The following is a 21,665-nucleotide window of genomic DNA, read 5'->3' as shown; positions in this document are numbered from 1 at the left end:
ATCTATCTATCTATCTTTCTATCTATCTATCTATCTATCTATCTCTATCTATCTATCTATCTCTATCTATCTATCTATCTATCTCTATCTATCTATCTATCTCTATCTATCTATCTATCTATCTCTATCTATCTATCTCTATCTATCTATCTCTATCTATCTATCTCTATCTGTCTATCTCTATCTATCTATCTCTATCTATCTATCTCTATCTATCTATCTCTATCTATCTCTATCTATCTCTATCTATCTATCTCTATCTATCTATCTCTATCTATCTATCTATCTCTATCTATCTATCTCTATCTATCTATCTCTATCTATCTATCTCTATCTATCTATCTATCTATCTCTATCTATCTATCTCTATCTATCTAGATCTACATCTAGATCTAGATCTAGATCTAGATCTAGATCTAGATCTATATCTAGATCTATATCTAGATCTAGATCTAGATCTAGATCTATATCTATATCTATATCTATATCTATATCTATATCTATATCTATATCTATATCTATATCTATATCTATATCTATATCTATATCTATATCTATATCTATATCTATATCTATATCTATATCTATATCTATATCTATATCTATATCTAGATCTAGATCTAGATCTATATCTATATCTATATCTAGATCTAGATCTAGATCTAGATCTAGATCTAGATCTAGATCTAGATCTAGATCTAGATCTAGATCTATATCTATATCTATATCTATATCTATATCTATATCTATATCTATATCTATATCTATATCTATATCTATATCTATATCTATATCTATATCTATATCTATATCTATATCTATATCTATATCTATATCTATATCTATATCTATATCTATATCTATATCTATATCTATATCTATATCTATATCTATATCTATATCTATATCTATATCTATATCTATATCTATATCTATATCTATATCTATATCTATATCTATATCTATATCTATATCTATATCTATATCTATATCTATATCTATATCTATATATATAGTTTAGTGTACGATGTGGCGAAGAGACCAACTCTTCACTGTTCTGGACGAGTTTAATGTACGACGTTTCGGCCGTTCGGCCTTCTTCAGGTTAAAAATTAAAAAACTAAAAAGCTATTTACAGTGGTTGCGATTTACAGAAACATCGACCTATATACAAAGCAGAAATAGTTGGGAATTAAGCCTCATTTCGGCCTTCTCCTGCCTTCCCCTGCCTTCCCCTACCTTCCCCTGCCTTCCTTGCCTTCCCCCTGCCTTCCCCTGCCTTCCCCTGCCTTCCCCTGCCTTCCCCTGCCTTCCCCTGCCTTCCCCTGCCTTCCCCTGCCTTCCCCTGCCTTCCTGCATACTAATTTAGATTTCCTGCATACTAACAAGCGTCACTCTAGTACAATGAAAACGAAAGGCTTGCCCAGACTTGCTCACCAATAGTTAACACAGATTGGTGTATTCAAAACTCTATTATGTTTTCAAAATAAAAGCGCGTTTTCCAGTATTACTCTCGTAATTCGTTTCCGGGGGGAAAAAAACAAAAACTTTTCGTTATCTGCCATATTCTTTAAAACACTGCTCTAAACATGCAAGTCGAATCAAAAACCACGCTTTTCTTAGCGGTAGACGAAGTGGAACAAGTCCATCGACAAAGGGCAGTCAATCTTATCGGCCACGTTTTTCAGCTAACGTACGCCACCATACTAGACGCACTGATCCAAGAAGAAAAAGTAACTCGCTGCAATGGCTCCGTCATTCAACATCCCAGTCAAAGACAGCACTCCTGCCTTATGATGGATAGTGAAGACGCTTGGTTTTATTTCCGAGATGACGCGGTGGAGAAAATGAACCTCAACGATGTCCTGAAGATCGCTGGTAGTGTGTGTAATACTCTTGGATTTAAGTTAGGCAAGTCATGGGAAGCGTACGTGAGCGATCTCGCAAAGATGCCTTGGACCAGTCTATATCTTACTTCCCTTGAAATGGATAGCTTTGGTGAGATCGCTGAAGCGAAGCAACTGCAAGAGCGAATTTTGCATGCTGTTTATGATGGTCCCAATGGTCTGAAGTGGAAAAACTTCAGTGAAAGAGTCAATTCAGAGAACAATGACTTCAATGAAGTTCAATGTCTTGAAACAATTGTCAGAAAAGGCGAAGAACTAATGGACCTTGACCTTGTAATCAATGAAATCCAAAATAAGCTATTTCTGTAAAAAGTAATAAAGCATGTACACGATTTGATCTTGCTCCAGTGTGTGTTTATCTGTCTATACGTTAACATGGGTCTTACTCTTTCTGTTCTTAGGGTACGATTTTACTTTTATTGCCTTGTGGCAAGAAATATTCCGTCAAGTGACAGTGCTTCGCTCACGGAGACATTTTGCAATTTACCGGGATCTACGTTTGATAAGTTAAAACGTCTTCATTCAGAGGTGTTTACAAAAGTTCACTGGGGGAGATTATTAGTGTTTTTAAATTTTGTCGAGCAACTGGGACTGACTGACGAGGAATGGGAACAACTATTTGATTTACTCATTCCCACTCTTATCCAAATGCAAGAATAGATATATAAGAATGCTCAGTAGGAAGAAAAGTCAGTCGAGTGTCGGCCTTCGTAGTAGTCATTAGTAATGGGTTGCTGGCCGTCTTCACCCACTTTGGCATTAGAGCGTATTTTCAACCGCATTCGCTGCGTATTAGCTTGCTTCGGGGGTCAAGTGCTTGTTCAAAACTCCGAATTTTGCGATGGAGAAAACACTGTCCAGCATTTATCTCGACCCAAGTCAACCCGCAAGTTTCGGTGGTTTAGATGCTGTGTACCGAGCGGTCAAAGGAAAAGGAAAGAATAAGATTTCTCGGAAACAAATTCAAGATTGGTTGAGTCAGCAAGATGTTTACACGCTTCATAAACCTGCGCGAAGACACTACAAGAGAAGTCGCGTCATTGTTCCTGGTATTGATGCACAATTTCAAGCAGATCTGGTCGATGTTCAAAATTTAAGCCGATACAACAAGGGATATAAATACTTACTGATCTGTATAGATATCTTTAGCAAGTACGCTTGGGTGGTGCCTTTAAAGACAAAACGAGGTCAAGAACTAGTCAAAGCTTTTCAGACGATTCTGTCTTCTGGTCGTAAACCAAACAAGCTTCAAACGGATCAAGGCACTGAATTTCTAAACCGGCTGTTTCAAAACTTTCTTCGAGAGAAGAACATTGACTTTTTTACCGTCAACTCTGGGCTCAAAGCGTCCGTGGTGGAGCGTTTCAACCGTACATTTAAGAACAATATGTACAAGTACTTCACAGCTAAAAACACTCTGACCTATATTGACGTAGTACCCCAGTTGGTAAAATCTTATAATAACACCTACCATCGTAGCATCAAGATGAAACCCACTCAGGTGACTAAAGCCAATGAAGCTTAAGTGTGGGAGACTTTGTACGGCGATGATGTTGACAAGCGTGTGCAATTTAAATTTCAAGTGGGAGATCGCGTTAGGATTAGTAAGGTTAAGAGACTCTTTGAAAAGTCTTACCTTGCCAACTTTACTGAACAAATGTTCACGATCCACAAACGATTTGCGCGTCAAGTGCCTGTTTATAAACTGAAAGATGATGCTGGGGAAATCTTGGATGGAACATTTTATGAGGCAGAATTACAAAAAGTAATTAAGAAGGATGATGTTTATCGTGTTGAAAAGGTTTTGCGTAAGCGAAAACGCAAAGGGGCAGTGGAATATTTTGTAAAATGGAAAGGATACCCAGACAAGTTTAATAGCTGGGTCGCTGAAAGTGATATCTCAAAATTATAATGTAGGCTTCTTTGTATGTGTTTAATAAAAGAAAATCTAATGATAAAATGGTTGGTTGCGTGGTTTCTTATATAGTAAGGGTAGCACTATAGATAATCTCACTTGCTCATTGGACATCATGGAGGAAACACAGTTTTACCTACATCTTCCTAGTAATAGTAGTCTCGATAAGTTTCCAAATAACACATTAACAGAGTACCGGGTATGTCTACCTCAAACCGTTAGATTGACAGGGGAATGGGAAGTCGCTTTGACAGAAATTCATTATCCTCACAGCTGGAATAATGTACAAGGAAATTTTCAGAATCGATTCTACCTTCGAAACCAAGCATTGTCCGAGGTATGGGAGGTACTAATTATTCCACCGGGTCATTATTCCTCCATCGAAGCAATCCTTTCAAAGATGAAAGAATTGGTCAACAATGAGAAGCGTTTCACTGATGACGTGAGATTTTCATACGAAACGCTAAGTAGAAAGGTCACTGTTCACTTACAAAACAACGTTGAACTCTTCTTTGGTGACATTGGATACGTGCTGGGATTCTCACCAAAAGAAGTTATTTCCAAAACCTCTACCGCCGAAAGGGAAGCGGACTTAGATCACGGCTTTCACGATCTTTACGTTTATTGTGATATTATTCAACCACAATATGTCGGGGACGCACTTGTTCCCTTGCTTCGAATCGTTCCCGTAGAAGAAAAGGATGGACAACGTGTCAGGAAATCCTTCGTGCGCCCGCAATACGTACCTGTCAGCAGAAAGCAGTTCGAAAGTATCGAAGTCAATATAAAGCGGGACACAGGAGAAACTGTACCATTCGAGTTTGGGAGAGTGTTGCTTACGCTTCATTTTCGACAGAGCAGACCCGTGAACTTTTAAAAAGATGAAGAAAATTTACACCCCTAATCACAAGTCGTACGAACAATATTATTTAGATCAAGCCAAGCAAAAAGGTGGGAATTTACCAGCTTTTCACGGTGCTCGATTTCAGCGGGCTTATGGATTAGGTTCTATATTTAGAGGTCTTTTCCGTTGGGCGGTGTCCCACCTTCAACAGGGTGCTAAAATGCTTGGTAAAAAAGCTCTTCAAACGGGTGTTAGTGTTGCACAAGATGTGTTAGCTGGAGAAAACCTTAAAACAGCAACAAAAAAGCGCGCTACAGAAGCTCTGAGCCTACCTTCCCAGAATTCTCCGCAGTCAGGTGCTGGTAAAAAAGTCATAAAAATGAAGCCTCAACCAAGAAAAAACAGTTCGCCTCCAGGCAAGAAACGGAAAACATCTCCGCAGCACAAGAAACCCGGAGAGAAATTTTCCTTCTTGAAGTAAAATTGCTTTTGTTCATCACGAATCTCAAGAGTGCACGAAGTCAGAACTCGATCTCTTTACCATTCCGGCTACACAAACGTCTATCACCAAGGGGCAATGGATTGAGTACCACCCCCTCAGTAACATCACTGACACTGGTCCAATAGAATTTAATGTCTCTGGAACTGGAGAAGAATATGTGGACTTGGCAAAAACCCAGCTGTTTGTTAAAGCGAAGATCACCAAAGCAAACGGTGACAACCTAGACCCAAACATGCAGGTCGGCCCTGTGAATCTATTTCTACATTCCCTGTTTTCACAAGTGGATGTTTCCTTGAACGAGCGACTGATTTCCCCGTCGACCAATACCTACCCATATCGTGCCATGATTGAAACGTTGCTTAACTATGGAGAAGACGCCAAAGCAAGTCAACTATCTATGGCTCTGTTTTACAAAGATACCCCTGGAAAGATGGATGTCGTGAACCCTGTGGCTGATGACGACGATGCAAACCTAGGCTTAAAGAGGCTCGCTATGCTTTTACAATGATCAGCAACACAGTGGATATGATGGGCCCCATCCACAGTGATATTTTCTTCCAAGACCGTTTAATTTTGAACGCGGTTAATCTAAGACTCAAGCTTAATAGAGCTAAAAATTCTTTCTGCTTAGTCTCGCCAACCCCGGAGCTACTTTCAAGGTCGTTATCACAGAAGCAACCCTGTATGTTCGCAAAGTCAAAGTGGCCTCTTCTGTTACTCTGGGACACGCGGCTGCACTAATGCAAACGACTGCCAAGTACCCTATCTGGCGAGTTGATTGCAAAGTTCTCTCCATCCCTGATGGTTTTAGTAGCTTTACGCCAGATAACCTTTTCTTAGGTCACATTCCAAAGCGCCTGGTATTAGTACTGGTGGATACCGAAGCTTTTAACGGTACATACGGCTCCAACCCGTTTAACTTTAAGCATCACAACCTAAACCAAGTGGGTGTGTACGTCGATGGTGAACAGATACCTAGAAAACCCTTGTTTCCAAAGTTTGGCGAAGCTGGTGGTCAAAATATTATAGCCGGATTTCAAGGTCTTTTTCCTGGAACTGGAAAGCTCTGCTGGATGCAGGCAACCAAATAAACAGAAGCGATTATGGCTCTGGCTACACAGCTTTCTGTTTCGACTTGTCTCCAGACCACTGCTCGGGTGATCACTTTGAGCTTATAAAACAAGGCAACCTTCGTGTTGAGCTTCATTTTGGACAAGCACTCGCCAACACAGTCAACCTCATCATCTACGCGGAATTTCAAAACGTGATTGACATCGACGCCAACCGAAACGTTCTCTACGACTACACAAACTAACATGGACACCATTCAGCTGACGCTCATTTTGAGAAAGGATAAATATACCAGAGGCGTGTTTCAAGGAATCTACCCTTCAGACAAACTACCAGCCAGTGTTTCGTCTTACCCAGCCCTGTTCGTCGCCAATGTGGATACCAGTGACAAGCCTGGATCACACTGGATTGCATTTTATTTCACCAAGGACCACGAGGGAGAATTTTTTACTCTTACGGGTTACCACCAAGCAATTATTCAAGAACGTTTACTGGTTTTTTGAACAATAATTCTAACAGTTGGATTTTTAATAATGTGACATTGCAAAGTGTAAACTCGAAAGTTTGCGGTCATTACTGTCTGTACTTTGCCTTATTTCGCTCTAGACAAGTTACTATGAGCACGATTGTACATCGTTTTTCTAGTAATAAAAGGAGAAATGATTTTGTTGTAAAACGGTTTATTGAAAAACACTTCCGTCGTCTTAGTCTCCCGAAATATCACACCGATGTAAAGAAACAAAGAGCAACAGCACAACACAACGTTCAGTAAGATATCACGTAATTTCTTTTCAACCCATTTTATTGAGTGATCAAAATAAAGAAAAGGATTACAATGGAAAAAATAAATGTCTCTTGTCATGATTTATAAGCGTAACCAGCGAGCAACTTGAGGGCGCGGACTCTCATCTCTTCGCCTTTTCTTTCTCATGGGAGATACTGTCACGGGTGGGGTAGGTAGCCAATGGGAAGGACTCTCGAGGGTCTCTTCTCTCACTCTTGCTTTAAACTCTCGAATAGCACTCTGCCTCTGGGGATTGGGCACCAAGTTTTCGGGGACGTTCATTCGCGCCAGGCCTCTTGCGAATACTGACCATCCAACTGGCTCAAATCCTTTTTGGTGGCGAAGCATATCATTGACTAAATCTACCACGTGTGATCCTGGAATGGGTTTGTTTTCATACATCAGTTCTCCTTTTTCGTTCCAATTCAACACATCCCGATGTTCTTTTATTTTATCCAACAGTTGCCTTGCCCCCGCCTTGTAGAGCTTGGGTACACTTTTCATTACTTCTTGTTCTACTGCGGAAGTCGGAATGGTTTCTGCTTCCATGGATTGTTTACTAGTTTCTTCACTCTCTTCTGGTTTGAGCGTTTCCACAGGCTTGGGAGTTGTTAACTTCACGTGAAGTGGTTGACCTTTGCGCTGATCGTAATACGTCAGATAGCGCTGCAAGACTTGGTTATAAAGTTTTGCTTTCTCTTCATCGTCTAATTGGTTACTAGATAAAATATCTCCCATCTCACTATCCAAGTTTTTCAGAGTTTGTGTCACAGGTGGTGTTAATATCTGCTGACGTTGCTGCAAACGCTCTATTGCATTTTCGGGAACAAGAACCATACGCTTGGAATGAATCATTTTAGACAAGAATCGAACTCAACACACGAAACACCGGTGGTAACAAGACACTTAAAAAGTTTCCTCCTTGTTGCACTAAGATTTTCTTTTTCTTGTTAAGCGGAGTACTTTTATCAACGAGAGCAATCAGTGATTTCTTGTGGGCTAAAAGTTTCCTTTTGGCTGGTTTAGTGACAGGCACCGTCTCTTTTAGTGCGTTTAAGACACACTCGCAAATGGTTTTCACTAAAGCGTCGTCGGCTACTTTTAAAATTGCTTTGCGTTGAGCTGGAGTACACTTGGCAAGGAGCTTGAGAAAATCGTGGTTCTTTCTCAGACGTTGGGCCATGCTAAACTGACGTTTAACGCTGTGGTACAGCCTTTTTATACCTTTTTGACGTAAGCGAACTGTGTCTCCCCGGGGAAAATGTTGGTCCTCAACCGTAAGTCGGTAGGCGTTTCCGGTTTAAGGTCGCATAACAAGTACCCATAAGGCCTTTTAGTGGCATCTTGGAAAGATTCTTGCATGTATTTGGTGTAACCGGGAAACATCTGCTTCGCTAAGTGACTGACTTGGCTGCTATCTCTCGGAGATTTGAACAACATCAAGTAATGACAGTTCAAACTCATATCTCTTAGTTCTTTTCCGCGATGAAAAATGTTTTGTAAAATGAAAATGACACTTAAATTACGATGATGACAACCTTTGGTGAAGAGATTGGTAATTCGCGAGTCGTTACTGAGTTCTTGCATCAAATCGTCAATGACCACTAAATTCCGAATGGTGGGGTTTATCATGGATACTAAATCACCAGGGACGCCTTCCACAAACGAGATGTTTGGAATACTTTTCAACATCTTGTCGTAAGCGGGTTGGTAAATGCCATAACACCAAATGATGGGGCGCCTTTAATCATGTCTTCGCCCGATTCTAGTAAACGTTTAACAAACTGACTTTTCCCACAACAGGACGGTCCTGCCACAAGAGCAGGGAAGGGATGTTTCCATCTTGGATCCATGTTAACAACTGACGAATTGAACGGCGTGCTCTCAGACTTACAGAAAAATCGTTTTAGGTTCAGTCTCTTTGTCATATACGCGAAGCACATTGGTTTTCTGTAACTTGGCAAATTGTAACCAATAGTTGCGTTCTAACTCTGTCAACTCGTGTACTTGAGTTAAATGATTTGCCAAACGAACTAAAAATTTTGACCCACACCCTGGAATTGGGCAATGCTTACACGTTCGCCGCACCATCTTCACGGTTTGAAAGCTGGATTACAACTGAACAAAACAGTTTATAACACGACATTTATCGGGCCAAGAGGGCCACAAGGGCCTCAAGGGCCATTTTTTTTTTTAGCTGTATTTCTTCTCCAGGCGTGTCGCACCCCCGACATATTGTGGTTGAATAATATCACAATAAACGTAAAGATCGTGAAAGCCGTGATCTAAGTCCGCTTCCCTTTCGGCGGTAGAGGTTTTGGAAATAACTTCTTTTGGTGAGAATCCCAGCACGTATCCAATGTCACCAAAGAAGAGTTCAACGTTGTTTTGTAAGTGAACAGTGACCTTTCTACTTAGCGTTTCGTATGAAAATCTCACGTCATCAGTGAAACGCTTCTCATTGTTGACCAATTCTTTCATCTTTGAAAGGATTGCTTCGATGGAGGAATAATGACCCGGTGGAATAATTAGTACCTCCCATACCTCGGACAATGCTTGGTTTCGAAGGTAGAATCGATTCTGAAAATTTCCTTGTACATTATTCCAGCTGTGAGGATAATGAATTTCTGTCAAAGCGACTTCCCATTCCCCTGTCAATCTAACGGTTTGAGGTAGACATACCCGGTACTCTGTTAATGTGTTATTTGGAAACTTATCGAGACTACTATTACTAGGAAGATGTAGGTAAAACTGTGTTTCCTCCATGATGTCCAATGAGCAAGTGAGATTATCTATAGTGCTACCCTTACTATATAAGAAACCACGCAACCAACCATTTTATCATTAGATTTTCTTTTATTAAACACATACAAAGAAGCCTACATTATAATTTTGAGATATCACTTTCAGCGACCCAGCTATTAAACTTGTCTGGGTATCCTTTCCATTTTACAAAATATTCCACTGCCCCTTTGCGTTTTCGCTTACGCAAAACCTTTTCAACACGATAAACATCATCCTTCTTAATTACTTTTTGTAATTCTGCCTCATAAAATGTTCCATCCAAGATTTCCCCAGCATCATCTTTCAGTTTATAAACAGGCACTTGACGCGCAAATCGTTTGTGGATCGTGAACATTTGTTCAGTAAAGTTGGCAAGGTAAGACTTTTCAAAGAGTCTCTTAACCTTACTAATCCTAACGCGATCTCCCACTTGAAATTTAAATTGCACACGCTTGTCAACATCATCGCCGTACAAAGTCTCCCACACTTAAGCTTCATTGGCTTTAGTCACCTGAGTGGGTTTCATCTTGATGCTACGATGGTAGGTGTTATTATAAGATTTTACCAACTGGGGTACTACGTCAATATAGGTCAGAGTGTTTTTAGCTGTGAAGTACTTGTACATATTGTTCTTAAATGTACGGTTGAAACGCTCCACCACGGACGCTTTGAGCCCAGAGTTGACGGTAAAAAAGTCAATGTTCTTCTCTCGAAGAAAGTTTTGAAACAGCCGGTTTAGAAATTCAGTGCCTTGATCCGTTTGAAGCTTGTTTGGTTTACGACCAGAAGACAGAATCGTCTGAAAAGCTTTGACTAGTTCTTGACCTCGTTTTGTCTTTAAAGGCACCACCCAAGCGTACTTGCTAAAGATATCTATACAGATCAGTAAGTATTTATATCCCTTGTTGTATCGGCTTAAATTTTGAACATCGACCAGATCTGCTTGAAATTGTGCATCAATACCAGGAACAATGACGCGACTTCTCTTGTAGTGTCTTCGCGCAGGTTTATGAAGCGTGTAAACATCTTGCTGACTCAACCAATCTTGAATTTGTTTCCGAGAAATCTTATTCTTTCCTTTTCCTTTGACCGCTCGGTACACAGCATCTAAACCACCGAAACTTGCGGGTTGACTTGGGTCGAGATAAATGCTGGACAGTGTTTTCTCCATCGCAAAATTCGGAGTTTTGAACAAGCACTTGACCCCCGAAGCAAGCTAATACGCAGCGAATGCGGTTGAAAATACGCTCTAATGCCAAAGTGGGTGAAGACGGCCAGCAACCCATTACTAATGACTACTACGAAGGCCGACACTCGACTGACTTTTCTTCCTACTGAGCATTCTTATATATCTATTCTTGCATTTGGATAAGAGTGGGAATGAGTAAATCAAATAGTTGTTCCCATTCCTCGTCAGTCAGTCCCAGTTGCTCGACAAAATTTAAAAACACTAATAATCTCCCCCAGTGAACTTTTGTAAACACCTCTGAATGAAGACGTTTTAACTTATCAAACGTAGATCCCGGTAAATTGCAAAATGTCTCCGTGAGCGAAGCACTGTCACTTGACGGAATATTCCTTGCCACAAGGCAATAAAAGTAAAATCGTACCCTAAGAACAGAAAGAGTAAGACCCATGTTAACGTATAGACAGATAAACACACACTGGAGCAAGATCAAATCGTGTACATGCTTTATTACTTTTTACAGAAATAGCTTATTTTGGATTTCATTGATTACAAGGTCAAGGTCCATTAGTTCTTCGCCTTTTCTGACAATTGTTTCAGGACATTGAACTTCATTGAAGTCATTGTTCTCTGAATTGACTCTTTCACTGAAGTTTTTCCACTTCAGACCATTGGGACCATCATAAACAGCATGCAAAATTCGCTCTTGCAGTTGCTTCGCTTCAGCGATCTCACCAAAGCTATCCATTTCAAGGGAAGTAAGATATAGACTGGTCCAAGGCATCTTTGCGAGATCGCTCACGTACGCTTCCCATGACTTGCCTAACTTAAATCCAAGAGTATTACACACACTACCAGCGATCTTCAGGACATCGTTGAGGTTCATTTTCTCCACCGCGTCATCTCGGAAATAAAACCAAGCGTCTTCACTATCCATCATAAGGCAGGAGTGCTGTCTTTGACTGGGATGTTGAATGACGGAGCCATTGCAGCGAGTTACTTTTTCTTCTTGGATCAGTGCGTCTAGTATGGTGGCGTACGTTAGCTGAAAAACGTGGCCGATAAGATTGACTGCCCTTTGTCGATGGACTTGTTCCACTTCGTCTACCGTTAAGAAAAGCGTGGTGTTTGATTCGACTTGCATGTTTAGAGCAGTGTTTTAAAGAATATGGCAGATAACGAACAGTTTTGTTGTTTTTTTTCCCGCAAAGGAATTACGAGAGTGATACTGGAAAACGCGCTTTTATTTTGAAAACATAATAGAGTTTGGAATACACCAATCTGTGTTAACTATTGGTGGGCAAGTCTGGGCAAGCCTTTTGTTTTCATTGTACTAGAGTGACGCTTATTAGTATGCAGGAAATCTAAATTAGTATGCAGGAAGGCAGGGAAGGCAGGGGAAGGCAGGGGAAGGCAGGGGAAGGCAGGGGAAGGCAGGGGAAGGCAGGGGAAGGCAGGGGAAGGCAGGGGAGGGCAGGGGGAAGGCAAGGAAGGCAGGGGAAGGCAGGGGAAGGCAGGGGAAGGCAGGTGAAGGCCGAAATGAGGCTGAATTCCCAACATAGTATACTACTAGAAATATTAAGATTGAGGTTACGTAATACAACAAAGGTCTAAATTACAAAGGGAAAAGGATTAAACAATCAAAGACAAATAAAGAACTATGGGTGATATGTGAATACAAATAAGGTGAATACGAGTATGTGACAAAAACTAGATAGAAAAAATCTAGCTTAATTAGTAGTGTTTACTCTGAAGTAACAAGCTCCCCATTGAAGGCCTCTGAATGGATGTAATTAGGTAAAAATCATAACAGGATTCCAGGAAAGGGCCCTTAAACTACAGTAATAATTTCCCTTCCAAAGCCCCTGAGTAAAAAGCCGACGACAAACATAACAGAATCCTTGAAAAGAGTTCCTGAACTCAGAAATAAACAAATAACAAAAATGACAATAGAATAAAATTAAAATGCGGCATATTGGAAAAGTGGCAAATCACAACTACTCAATTGTAGTAATTAATGCGGTGTTTTGATCTAAATTCCCGCCGTTTGTTAAGACCATGAGGATTAAGGGTAAATAACTGCGCGGTCCAATAGGCCTCCCTAGTGAGTAATAATTGATCAAGATGTAAGGAATTTTCAAAAGACCTAATTTGTTCAATGATGATGAAATTGATTTGAGAAATTTCATGTTCAGAGTTATTAAAATGGTGGCCAATTCACAAGTTCTTTTGTTCTTCAGCATGTTCGACTTGTGGTTACGAAATCTTACTTTAAATTCAGTCGAGGTGGAGCCTACATATTATAGGTTGCATTTGGCACGAGTGGCTAAATAAATAACATTTTGTGATGAACAAGACAGCCTTTGTTAATTAATGGGATATTGACGACCAGTTGCCGAATTTTGAAATTTCGAAACTTGAATTAAATAATTTTTACATAGATCGCACTTCTTGTTGCATTTTGAACAACCTCCGTTTTCTTCTCTTTTGATTTCTACTGGATGTTTCTGTAAATCGCAACCATTGTAAATAGCTCTTTAGTTTTTAATTTTTAACCTGAAGAAGGCCGAACGGCCGAAACGTCGTACATTAAACTCGTCCAGAACAGTCAAGAGTTGGTCTCTTCGCCTCATCGTACACTAAACTACAAATTTACGTGGAGACATTGTATCCTCTGGATCCTCTTACTGGGAGTTCATCGTTAGGTACACCAATTTTACACTGCTTATATATATATACATATATATAGGTTGAATAAACAGAAGAAGATGCGAGCTTTTTTCGTAGGAGGTCTTTAATTCAAGTGGACGTTTCGGCCATTCGGGCTTCTTCAACACTAAGAATATTAATACTCGGAATAAAATTTACAAAAAGTGAAAGAGCCTTAAATAAGTTACAAAACAATAACTTACAAAGAAAATAAAAATAAAAATAAAAAAATTACATAAGATTACTTAAGAATTACGTAATAATAAAAATAGCAAAACGCCCGCTAAAAAGCAAATAAAATCAAATAAAATACACCAACAAGATCGTGTTAATTGTAGCGAATCCTATTCCTGGAATTAAACTGGCACTTTTTGTTGAGTCCATGAGGTGTGAGGGTGCATAATTGAGCACACCAAAAGGCCTCTCTTGTGAGCAAACGGTCATCAAGACTATTGTTATTGACACTAAGATTACACAACTGTTCAATAATCAAAAATTCAAAATCTGCCAGAGCATAAGGCTCTTTGTTAAATTTTTTTGTTAAAATTTTAACCCTAACCATAACCCTAAACCCAACTATATATTTAACTAACTGCAGACAGTACTGTTTCGGCCTTCTGGGCCTCATCAGTGCAGTGCTGAAGACTAGAATGGAGGCTAAACTTAAAAAAGCCACCCCAAATACTACACATTACCAGAGTGCTCAAACTACCGAGCTATATTTATATTTATATTTATATTTATATTTATATTTATATTTATATTTATATTTATATTTATATTTATATTTATATTTATATTTATATTTATATTTATATTTATATTTATATTTATATTTATATTTATATTTATATTTATATTTATATTTATATTTATATTTATATTTATATTTATATTTATATTTATATTTATATTTATATTTATATTTATATTTATATTTATATTTATATTTATATTTATATTTATATTTATATTTATATTTATATTTATCACCTTCGCTCCGCGATAAAGGTAAGCGTTGTTAGTTCTCAGGTCTTCATCATGCTCCATGTGAGTGGAATTATTTAACTCACATTCCTGTTGTCCTGTTGCACTTTCAGGATCCTTTTTAATATTAAGACTGACGCAGTTCTCGTGCTGATAACAAAGAACTTCACAGTGGTCCAAGTCGTTCACGTGCACGGTTTTTATCTTGTGCTTGATCAATCGTTTATCAGCAAAGAAGTAGTAGTTTGGGAAGTACAGCTCACGATCTCGTCCTAAAATAAATTATCAGAAGTAATTGAAGAGTGGAAGTAGTTTTTTGACACAACATTGGCACAAAGGACAAGTTTTAAAAAAAAGAAAGAAAGAAAGAAAGAAAGAAAGAAAGAAAGAAAGAAAAAGAAAGAAAGAAACAGAAAAAGAAATATACAGTACTCGGTTAAGAGAGTATTACCGAACATAAAATCGGTTTTACTGAACATACACTTTTAAATTTTGAAATTTAAAAGTTCATGTTCGGTAAAACCGATTTTCCGACAAATTCCAACTTTAGAAGTTATCTTTGAAATCTTTGACGAAGCGCATAGCCCAATTATTACGCATTTTAACGAATACTCTTTCTGTCGAAGAGCTTATCAGTAATTAAAACTCAAAATATGTAGTTTAAACAGAAATCACTGCGTGAAAGCCAAAATATTCTAGAGTATTCTAGGTTCGAGTATGTGATTGTGACACAATAGAATCCTAGAGTATTCAAGCCGCACACAGCACGTAACGTACACCTGGAATATTCGTGTCGAATATGGTGGAATACGCTCCGTTCATAGTCGTTCGAGGATTTTCGTTAAAGTATACCACACATTTGTCGTACTCCTAGAGTATGATGGTGAACCCTTTGTAAAAAGAACTTTAACAGTTCGGGTGCATGGCATTCTCCTGGAAGCAAAATTTAGACTATGAATTCAAAGTATGTGCGATCTGCGCGTGTATGCGTTTATCCTCGAATACGTGACCTTGACGCCAAAGCTTTAGAATTCTAGAGTATTCATGGCGTGTACAACCGTGACGTGGACCTGGAAAATTCTTATCGAATATGGGCATACGGCAGGAGCACGACCGTGCATTCGTTCGTAATTCGTTCGTTCAGCCGTAATCGAATACGTCAGAACATTGCGGCATACGCGGCGTGCGCCGATCCGTATTCGAGGGAATTCGGGCCCGAATATTTGGCTTTTCGCGTAGTGAATATGGCTCCATTATATTTGTTTAAAATAGAGACAATAAGTTATGGATTAGTGAACTTACCAAGGGAGCAGACAACTTCGGGAACAACGCAGCAGAGGTCCAATAAAATGACACTGATCCAAAGGAGAAGCATAGTTTGTCGAGAGACTTGAGCAATACGAAGTTCTTCTCTCAAACTTCTCTCCTATTAATTCGTCGAGAGTATGCAGCAATTACGAAATTGGAGGTCACTATTTGTTTTTTGTTTGTCAGTGTCATTTCCATGTTTTTTTCAACCAATGGAATTGTCTCCAATGGAATTGTCATCCAATCTATTGACAATTTCCTTCACATATGAAACAAATTGTCACCCCAAGTTAGGATTGAATTCTTTGTTCTACTGTCAAATATCATGTTTCCTTAGCAGATTAATTTCAAAATTCATTACTCAATATTAATGAAACCTTGCCAGTAAGACCTTGAGCATTTTTTAAACTTTTTATTTATTTATTTATTTGGAAATTGAGACAGAAATCAATCTTTCGGTAGTGAAAAATCTCTTTTCCTTCTGGATATATATTTAGTACTATAGATTAAAGTAGTAATTAGTTAGTTGTTTCGTGCTACAGTTAAGCACTACTGACTAAAAATATTATCATTACACTTTTAATTTAAATTATGTTTACATCTGCAGGTGCAAAAACCAAAACGGCATCATCCTGACCTACAAATAAGAAAGCGGGCGCTTAAAGCGTTAGTTCTTTAACTCAGTATAGTAGCTCTGCACTAAATATTGATCATGTAACCATAGTGAATACCCTGACGGATCTCACGGTATTTGTTCGTGAAAACTTTTCTGTAAACAAGCAGGCTTAATTATAGAAAGAAAAAATTGAAAGACGCAATTTGTCTGTTTTCTTTTTCAAATTTTATTTTTGGCTTTACACTTTTTATCTAAACAATTGGAAAATAATTCAATAATATGATTTTTGAACTGGTGTGAGGATGAAAATTAAGTGGTGAACAATAAAGACAATAGAGTGTTTATATCGTGGAACTATCAGTCTGATAGTTTCCCTGCGGAAATTTGATGTCCATAAAACTAGCATATTTGCCCGAGAAGCGAGACGGGGTAACGATCAGCCGATAGCTTCTTGACAGAAACACTCTATTGATGAAAATACAGCTCGCTCCTGTATTTCCTTTTCTCGTCGTTGACCGAAACATGTTGTATGGTCTTGTGCGGGCACAATTAGACGAAAGAATGCCCATGCAGTGGCATAGCTCATTACAGAAGTGGCTCATAAAACACAGTCTCAAGCTATAGCTTTTTAGAGGAATGGAAATAAAAATAATTTACCAGATTAGGAGGCCGGATATAGTTTCTAGGTTGAAAACTGTGGTAAATTGGGACACGGTAAAACAGGCGTCCGGCAAGACTGACTACTACTGTAAGGTTAAGGAGACCTTGTTTATTCAGGAGTTGCAGCCAGCATTGAATGCCAATGTCAGCAGTGAAAAGCTTTTACTTTAATAGGAAAGCTATTCCATTGTATCACTTTACAGACAGTTTCCGTTTGAAACGAGGTAAATTTCTACTGCAGATGTTTTCTGTCTAGGTTCCAGAACCCCATTGAAAAAATCATTGAATTATGATGCACGATTAGGATCAATGTAAATGCTCCATAATCTCAATGCAGGGCCTTGCCTCTGTAGTTAGTTTATAATAAGCGCCAATTGTTGCCTTGTAAACCATTCCTCTCTACTACGCCAAGATGAAACCTCAACATGAGTATGTTTGGATCATTATTGCTTTATTCCTTTAGGTTCCTTCCTATTGCACCAAGATGTATCCCATGGCTTTGATGTTGTGCCATCTATCCTTATTCCAGTTTCCACACGGGTTGGCTAAGCCTGAACCAAACGCAATTCTCGAGTCACAGGAGTTGCAATCGCCTTCGTTGTTACCAAAGATACCAATTCTAGCTGTAGATAATACTGTTCTAGTACACCCGGAATTGAACCCTTCCTTGTTGCAGTTGCTCTGTAGGGAGGCCTGGGAACCAATTAGTGACTCCCACGCGTTACGACCCAGTGTGGTGGCCCGGTATTCCCCATCAGCGATCAGTGAGTACAGAGAGTTGGCCTGCTTGTTGACGACAATAAACTTGATCTGATTTCCGATCTTCATTCCGAGACAAATCTTGGAGAAGGACGTGTTCCAGTAGGTCGGTAACTTGGTCTCTTTTGAGTCAAATCCAGTCAATCCTCCAGGAAGATTGTATTCATTTGTGTCTTTCCAGTATTCGGAGTTATAACGAAAAGTGTGCTGATGAAAATAAAAGAAAAGCAAATTACAAATTACTTGTTGGGTTATTCGCGAGAACACGTTTTTGTGTATAAATATCATATTGATATTTCCACAAGTCTGTAGCACATCATGTCAAGCCTTTATTACAAAATTCGAATTTAGATGACAACCTGCGCACTAAGCTTTAACATTGTGCGTACAAACTTTTTACACGTAAATCATTCGATCTGTAGAAATTTATTGTAGCGGTAAGTCTTAAACGATCAGTAACAAGTGGTAAGCTGTGAACGTTTATAAGTGTGTTTTGAGCTGTTTCGTTTCCCGGCTGCAGTTTGTGCCCATCTAACTGGCATTGTATGGGCTTTGCCTGATACAAAGCTTTGTCAGTCAGCAACGCAAAGAATGAAAATTTACAAAACTGTACAGACAGGCCAGCGCTAGTTTTTCCAACCTTCAGTTAATTGAGCTGGTTTGTTTCTCTACTATTTGTTTGTTTGTTTTTTTTTTTTGGTAGACGCTGCACTTAACCAAAAAAACATATTCCAAGACTTTCTTATTTCTGTAAGCTTCAAAACTTAATGAGGTGCTTTTTTAAAACATATTAATAAACTCAAAAGTTTTCTTGTTGTTCAGTTATTTTTGTTTTTGAAGTTAAATGCTATTTTCAGCCTTGAACTAGTAATTCGCTTTACGTCGCCTCGTTTACTTTCCCTAGCGTTTAATCCTGGCAAGGAAAAAATCTCGGCAGCAATGAAATATACAGATGATATGCAATATTGTTTTCTGCGAGTTTTGTTCGCTCGCCAAGTTGTATTTCTATCTCTCTCTAATCTCTATTTGGGTAATTCCTCACAGAAGACTTGCTTCGACCAAAGAAAAGTGGCGAGCAGATGGAGAACGCAACCGTAATCCAAAGATAATTTCCGTTCGGCCTGGACGTAATTAGAGAGTTGCGTCAAAATGAAGACGAAAAATTCTGAATAATTACTGATTTCTTTGTTGGTTATCAATTTTCCAGTTTTTCTCCCTAATGACTGCTGTCCATGCAAGCTACATCGATCCTCCCAACACCATTTCAGACGTTCTTATGATGTTTAGCTCTCAACATAGCCTATCCGCATCTGATCGCGTATGGCGTGATACAAGATGTCAGAGACGTCTAGCAATACAAACTTTTGATATTAGCCTAGCATTTCTGATGAACAAGATACGTGATAACTCATTTGAGCCAAAAAAAAAAAAAAAAAAAGAATCATTTTGGTTATGCGTCGACGACAAAAGCAGCACAATAATACTCTTTCAGGATCTTCATTTTTAATTTTTCGAAAGTACAGCATGTATGTATATCTCGCTTTTGTCTGGCTAAGATACCTTTTTCTTTGACGAACTTGGTGCAGAGTTATTTAATGCAAGCAAATTATAATTTTGGCATAACATTTCCCTGCAAGTATGAAGCAAAACTACCGTGATTATAGTCGTACCTTGTTACCGTCAGTCTTCATGACTGGTGTCCATCCTCCATCTCCACATCCAAAATTTCCAATGTGACAGTAAACGGAAAGAAGTTTAGAATCAACTTTGAGCGTAACTAGCTGACTCCTGTTCAAACTGTTGAATATAAAGAAACGTCTAATTAGAGCAAGGGGTTTCGAGGGTAATAAACCTCTCATATCTTAATTGTGTCATTAAGTATTAAAAATTCAACTTCTAATCTTTGAGTTACAGACACTGATTATTTCACTGACAAGGCGTTGTGACATTGCTACAGTGGTTATTTTGGCCCTATGGAGCACGGTCGTACATCGGTAAGCTTCTTTTTGTCTTAAGGACGTTCGTGCGAGAAATTTTCCAACATTGATGGTTTTTTTTTTTTTTTTTTTTTTTTTTGAACTTCGCACATTGATGCTGGTTCATTTCTTGACAAGGTGGAGATAGTTGTAAATAAAACCTGTTTCTGGAAAGAAAAGAAGGGTCACCGAACGTCCAAGATTGTTAAATTCAGGCAAAGCTATAGGAATGGCCATCTGCCCTATCATTGTTCATTTTGTTACTTAGCGTGCGCTCTCATGCATGACGTGGCGTGTGAATTTGCGTGCGCAGTAAGGATGAGCAGAAATAATTAGTGCGAACGTCCTTAAGTACGAAAAAAATCCACAGATTGTCGAAGTAGCTAGGATAGTATTAAAGGAATACCTGCATTCAATCACTCGAGGCTCTTTAGTTTTCCAGTCATCATGAACATGATTGATGCATAAATGGTTACTTAAAATGATATGTACCAATCAATTTATCTTAACTGATGTTCCTATTAGTGAAAAATATCAACCACCCAAAGGTATCCAAAACGCCTGCAGTATTTTTGATAGTGGAATACATTTTTTTAATTATATTTAAACAAGATCCCATGACAGGCTCCTGATTAAAGTGAATTCTATTGCATCCAGCAAATAACTTGTGATCTTCCACTTACATGTTCTTGTCATACATTTCCTTGCATGTCGAGGCAACTAGAACAAATAGAGGAAAAATACATGTTACCTTACATCTGCGGTGTTAGGAAAATTTTCTGTAAAAAGGAGAGCAAACTAGCCTGCCTGTCACAAAGGAAGTAGAAGGTTTCTGCGCGCGCGAAGGCTAAGAGCTGAAATCAATTCTCAAGAAAATCGAGATAAAGAGAAATGATCAGTTTTTAATTAGTCACTTTGTATATATCAATTTTACGGCCTTCTTTAAAGTTTATTCGGCAACGAAATGAATGGAAAACTACGGTTGCATTATGCCAGAATATCAATTTCTCGTACGGATTTTCGTTTAAAGTGCCACTGAACCCATTTCTTTTTTTGTTTTTGTTTTTTTTCCTTTAATGAAATCTACTAGTTTCCCTGATTACTACAGCGAAAAAATTATCTCGATTGGTAAAATCCCTGCGTTTCTGCAGGCGTTTGAACATGTAATCTCTACGTTTACGACCGCGCAAAGTGGGATCTGCATGAGTCGAGCTACTAGTGACGTCACTTCGGGAATCGCGCTAACTTTTGACTGAGCATTTTGAATGCTGTCAAAACATTTTTGGGTTATTTGTGATTCCTATTTTATCAAAACTGGACAAGGTTTTTAGGTGAAAGAATTGTATCACCCAGCATTACAATTCGGAGTCTAGCTACGATTTGGACAGCTGCGATGTACATATATATATTTTATTTCGAAGTGCGGGTCACCAGTCGAGATCGCCGCGTTGTAATTTAGGCTAGGATCGACAATTTGCTGGTTCATTTGGGTTATAAAACATCATGGCTGAAGAGTCAACTTACAGCCCTTAAAGCGTTATAAAAATGTCAAGGAACACGGGGAGTTAGTAATTTGACTTTACGGAACGTGCAGATTTTGGAATGTCAAAACATTTTTAGATTCAAACATTAATTTCCCCCGAAATACAAGACAAAA

At 38.7% G+C, this 21,665-nt stretch overlaps 2 protein-coding genes across 4 annotated transcripts in view; both read right to left on the bottom strand.

Moving 5' to 3' along the window:
- The window catches only part of LOC149110234 (uncharacterized), a 23,744-nt gene extending 7,614 nt beyond the window's left edge, over positions 1–16,130 (bottom strand). For both annotated transcript variants that reach the window (XM_089292938.1, XM_089292939.1), the window contains exons 1-2: positions 15,992–16,130; positions 14,696–14,961 (exon numbers count right to left, since the gene is read on the bottom strand). In XM_089292938.1, the coding sequence (XP_089149064.1) occupies positions 14,696–14,961; positions 15,992–16,064 (339 nt within the window). In that variant the 5' untranslated portion in view covers positions 16,065–16,130. The remainder of the gene's footprint in view (positions 1–14,695; positions 14,962–15,991) is intronic.
- A 259-nt stretch (positions 16,131–16,389) lies between these two features.
- LOC149110230 (uncharacterized) overlaps positions 16,390–21,665 on the bottom strand; it is a 33,227-nt gene continuing 27,951 nt past the window's right edge. For both annotated transcript variants that reach the window (XM_089292935.1, XM_089292936.1), the window contains exons 6-8: positions 20,692–20,728; positions 19,703–19,829; positions 16,390–18,239 (exon numbers count right to left, since the gene is read on the bottom strand). In XM_089292935.1, coding sequence (XP_089149061.1) covers positions 17,745–18,239; positions 19,703–19,829; positions 20,692–20,728 — 659 coding nt within the window. In that variant the 3' untranslated portion in view covers positions 16,390–17,744. The remainder of the gene's footprint in view (positions 18,240–19,702; positions 19,830–20,691; positions 20,729–21,665) is intronic.

The sequence above is a fragment of the Orbicella faveolata genome, unplaced genomic scaffold (assembly GCF_042242905.1).
Source record: "Orbicella faveolata isolate gen_17 unplaced genomic scaffold, um_ofav_v1 contig_24, whole genome shotgun sequence".
Lineage (NCBI taxonomy): Eukaryota > Metazoa > Cnidaria > Anthozoa > Scleractinia > Merulinidae > Orbicella > Orbicella faveolata.
This window is presented reverse-complemented; position numbering and strand designations above follow the sequence as displayed.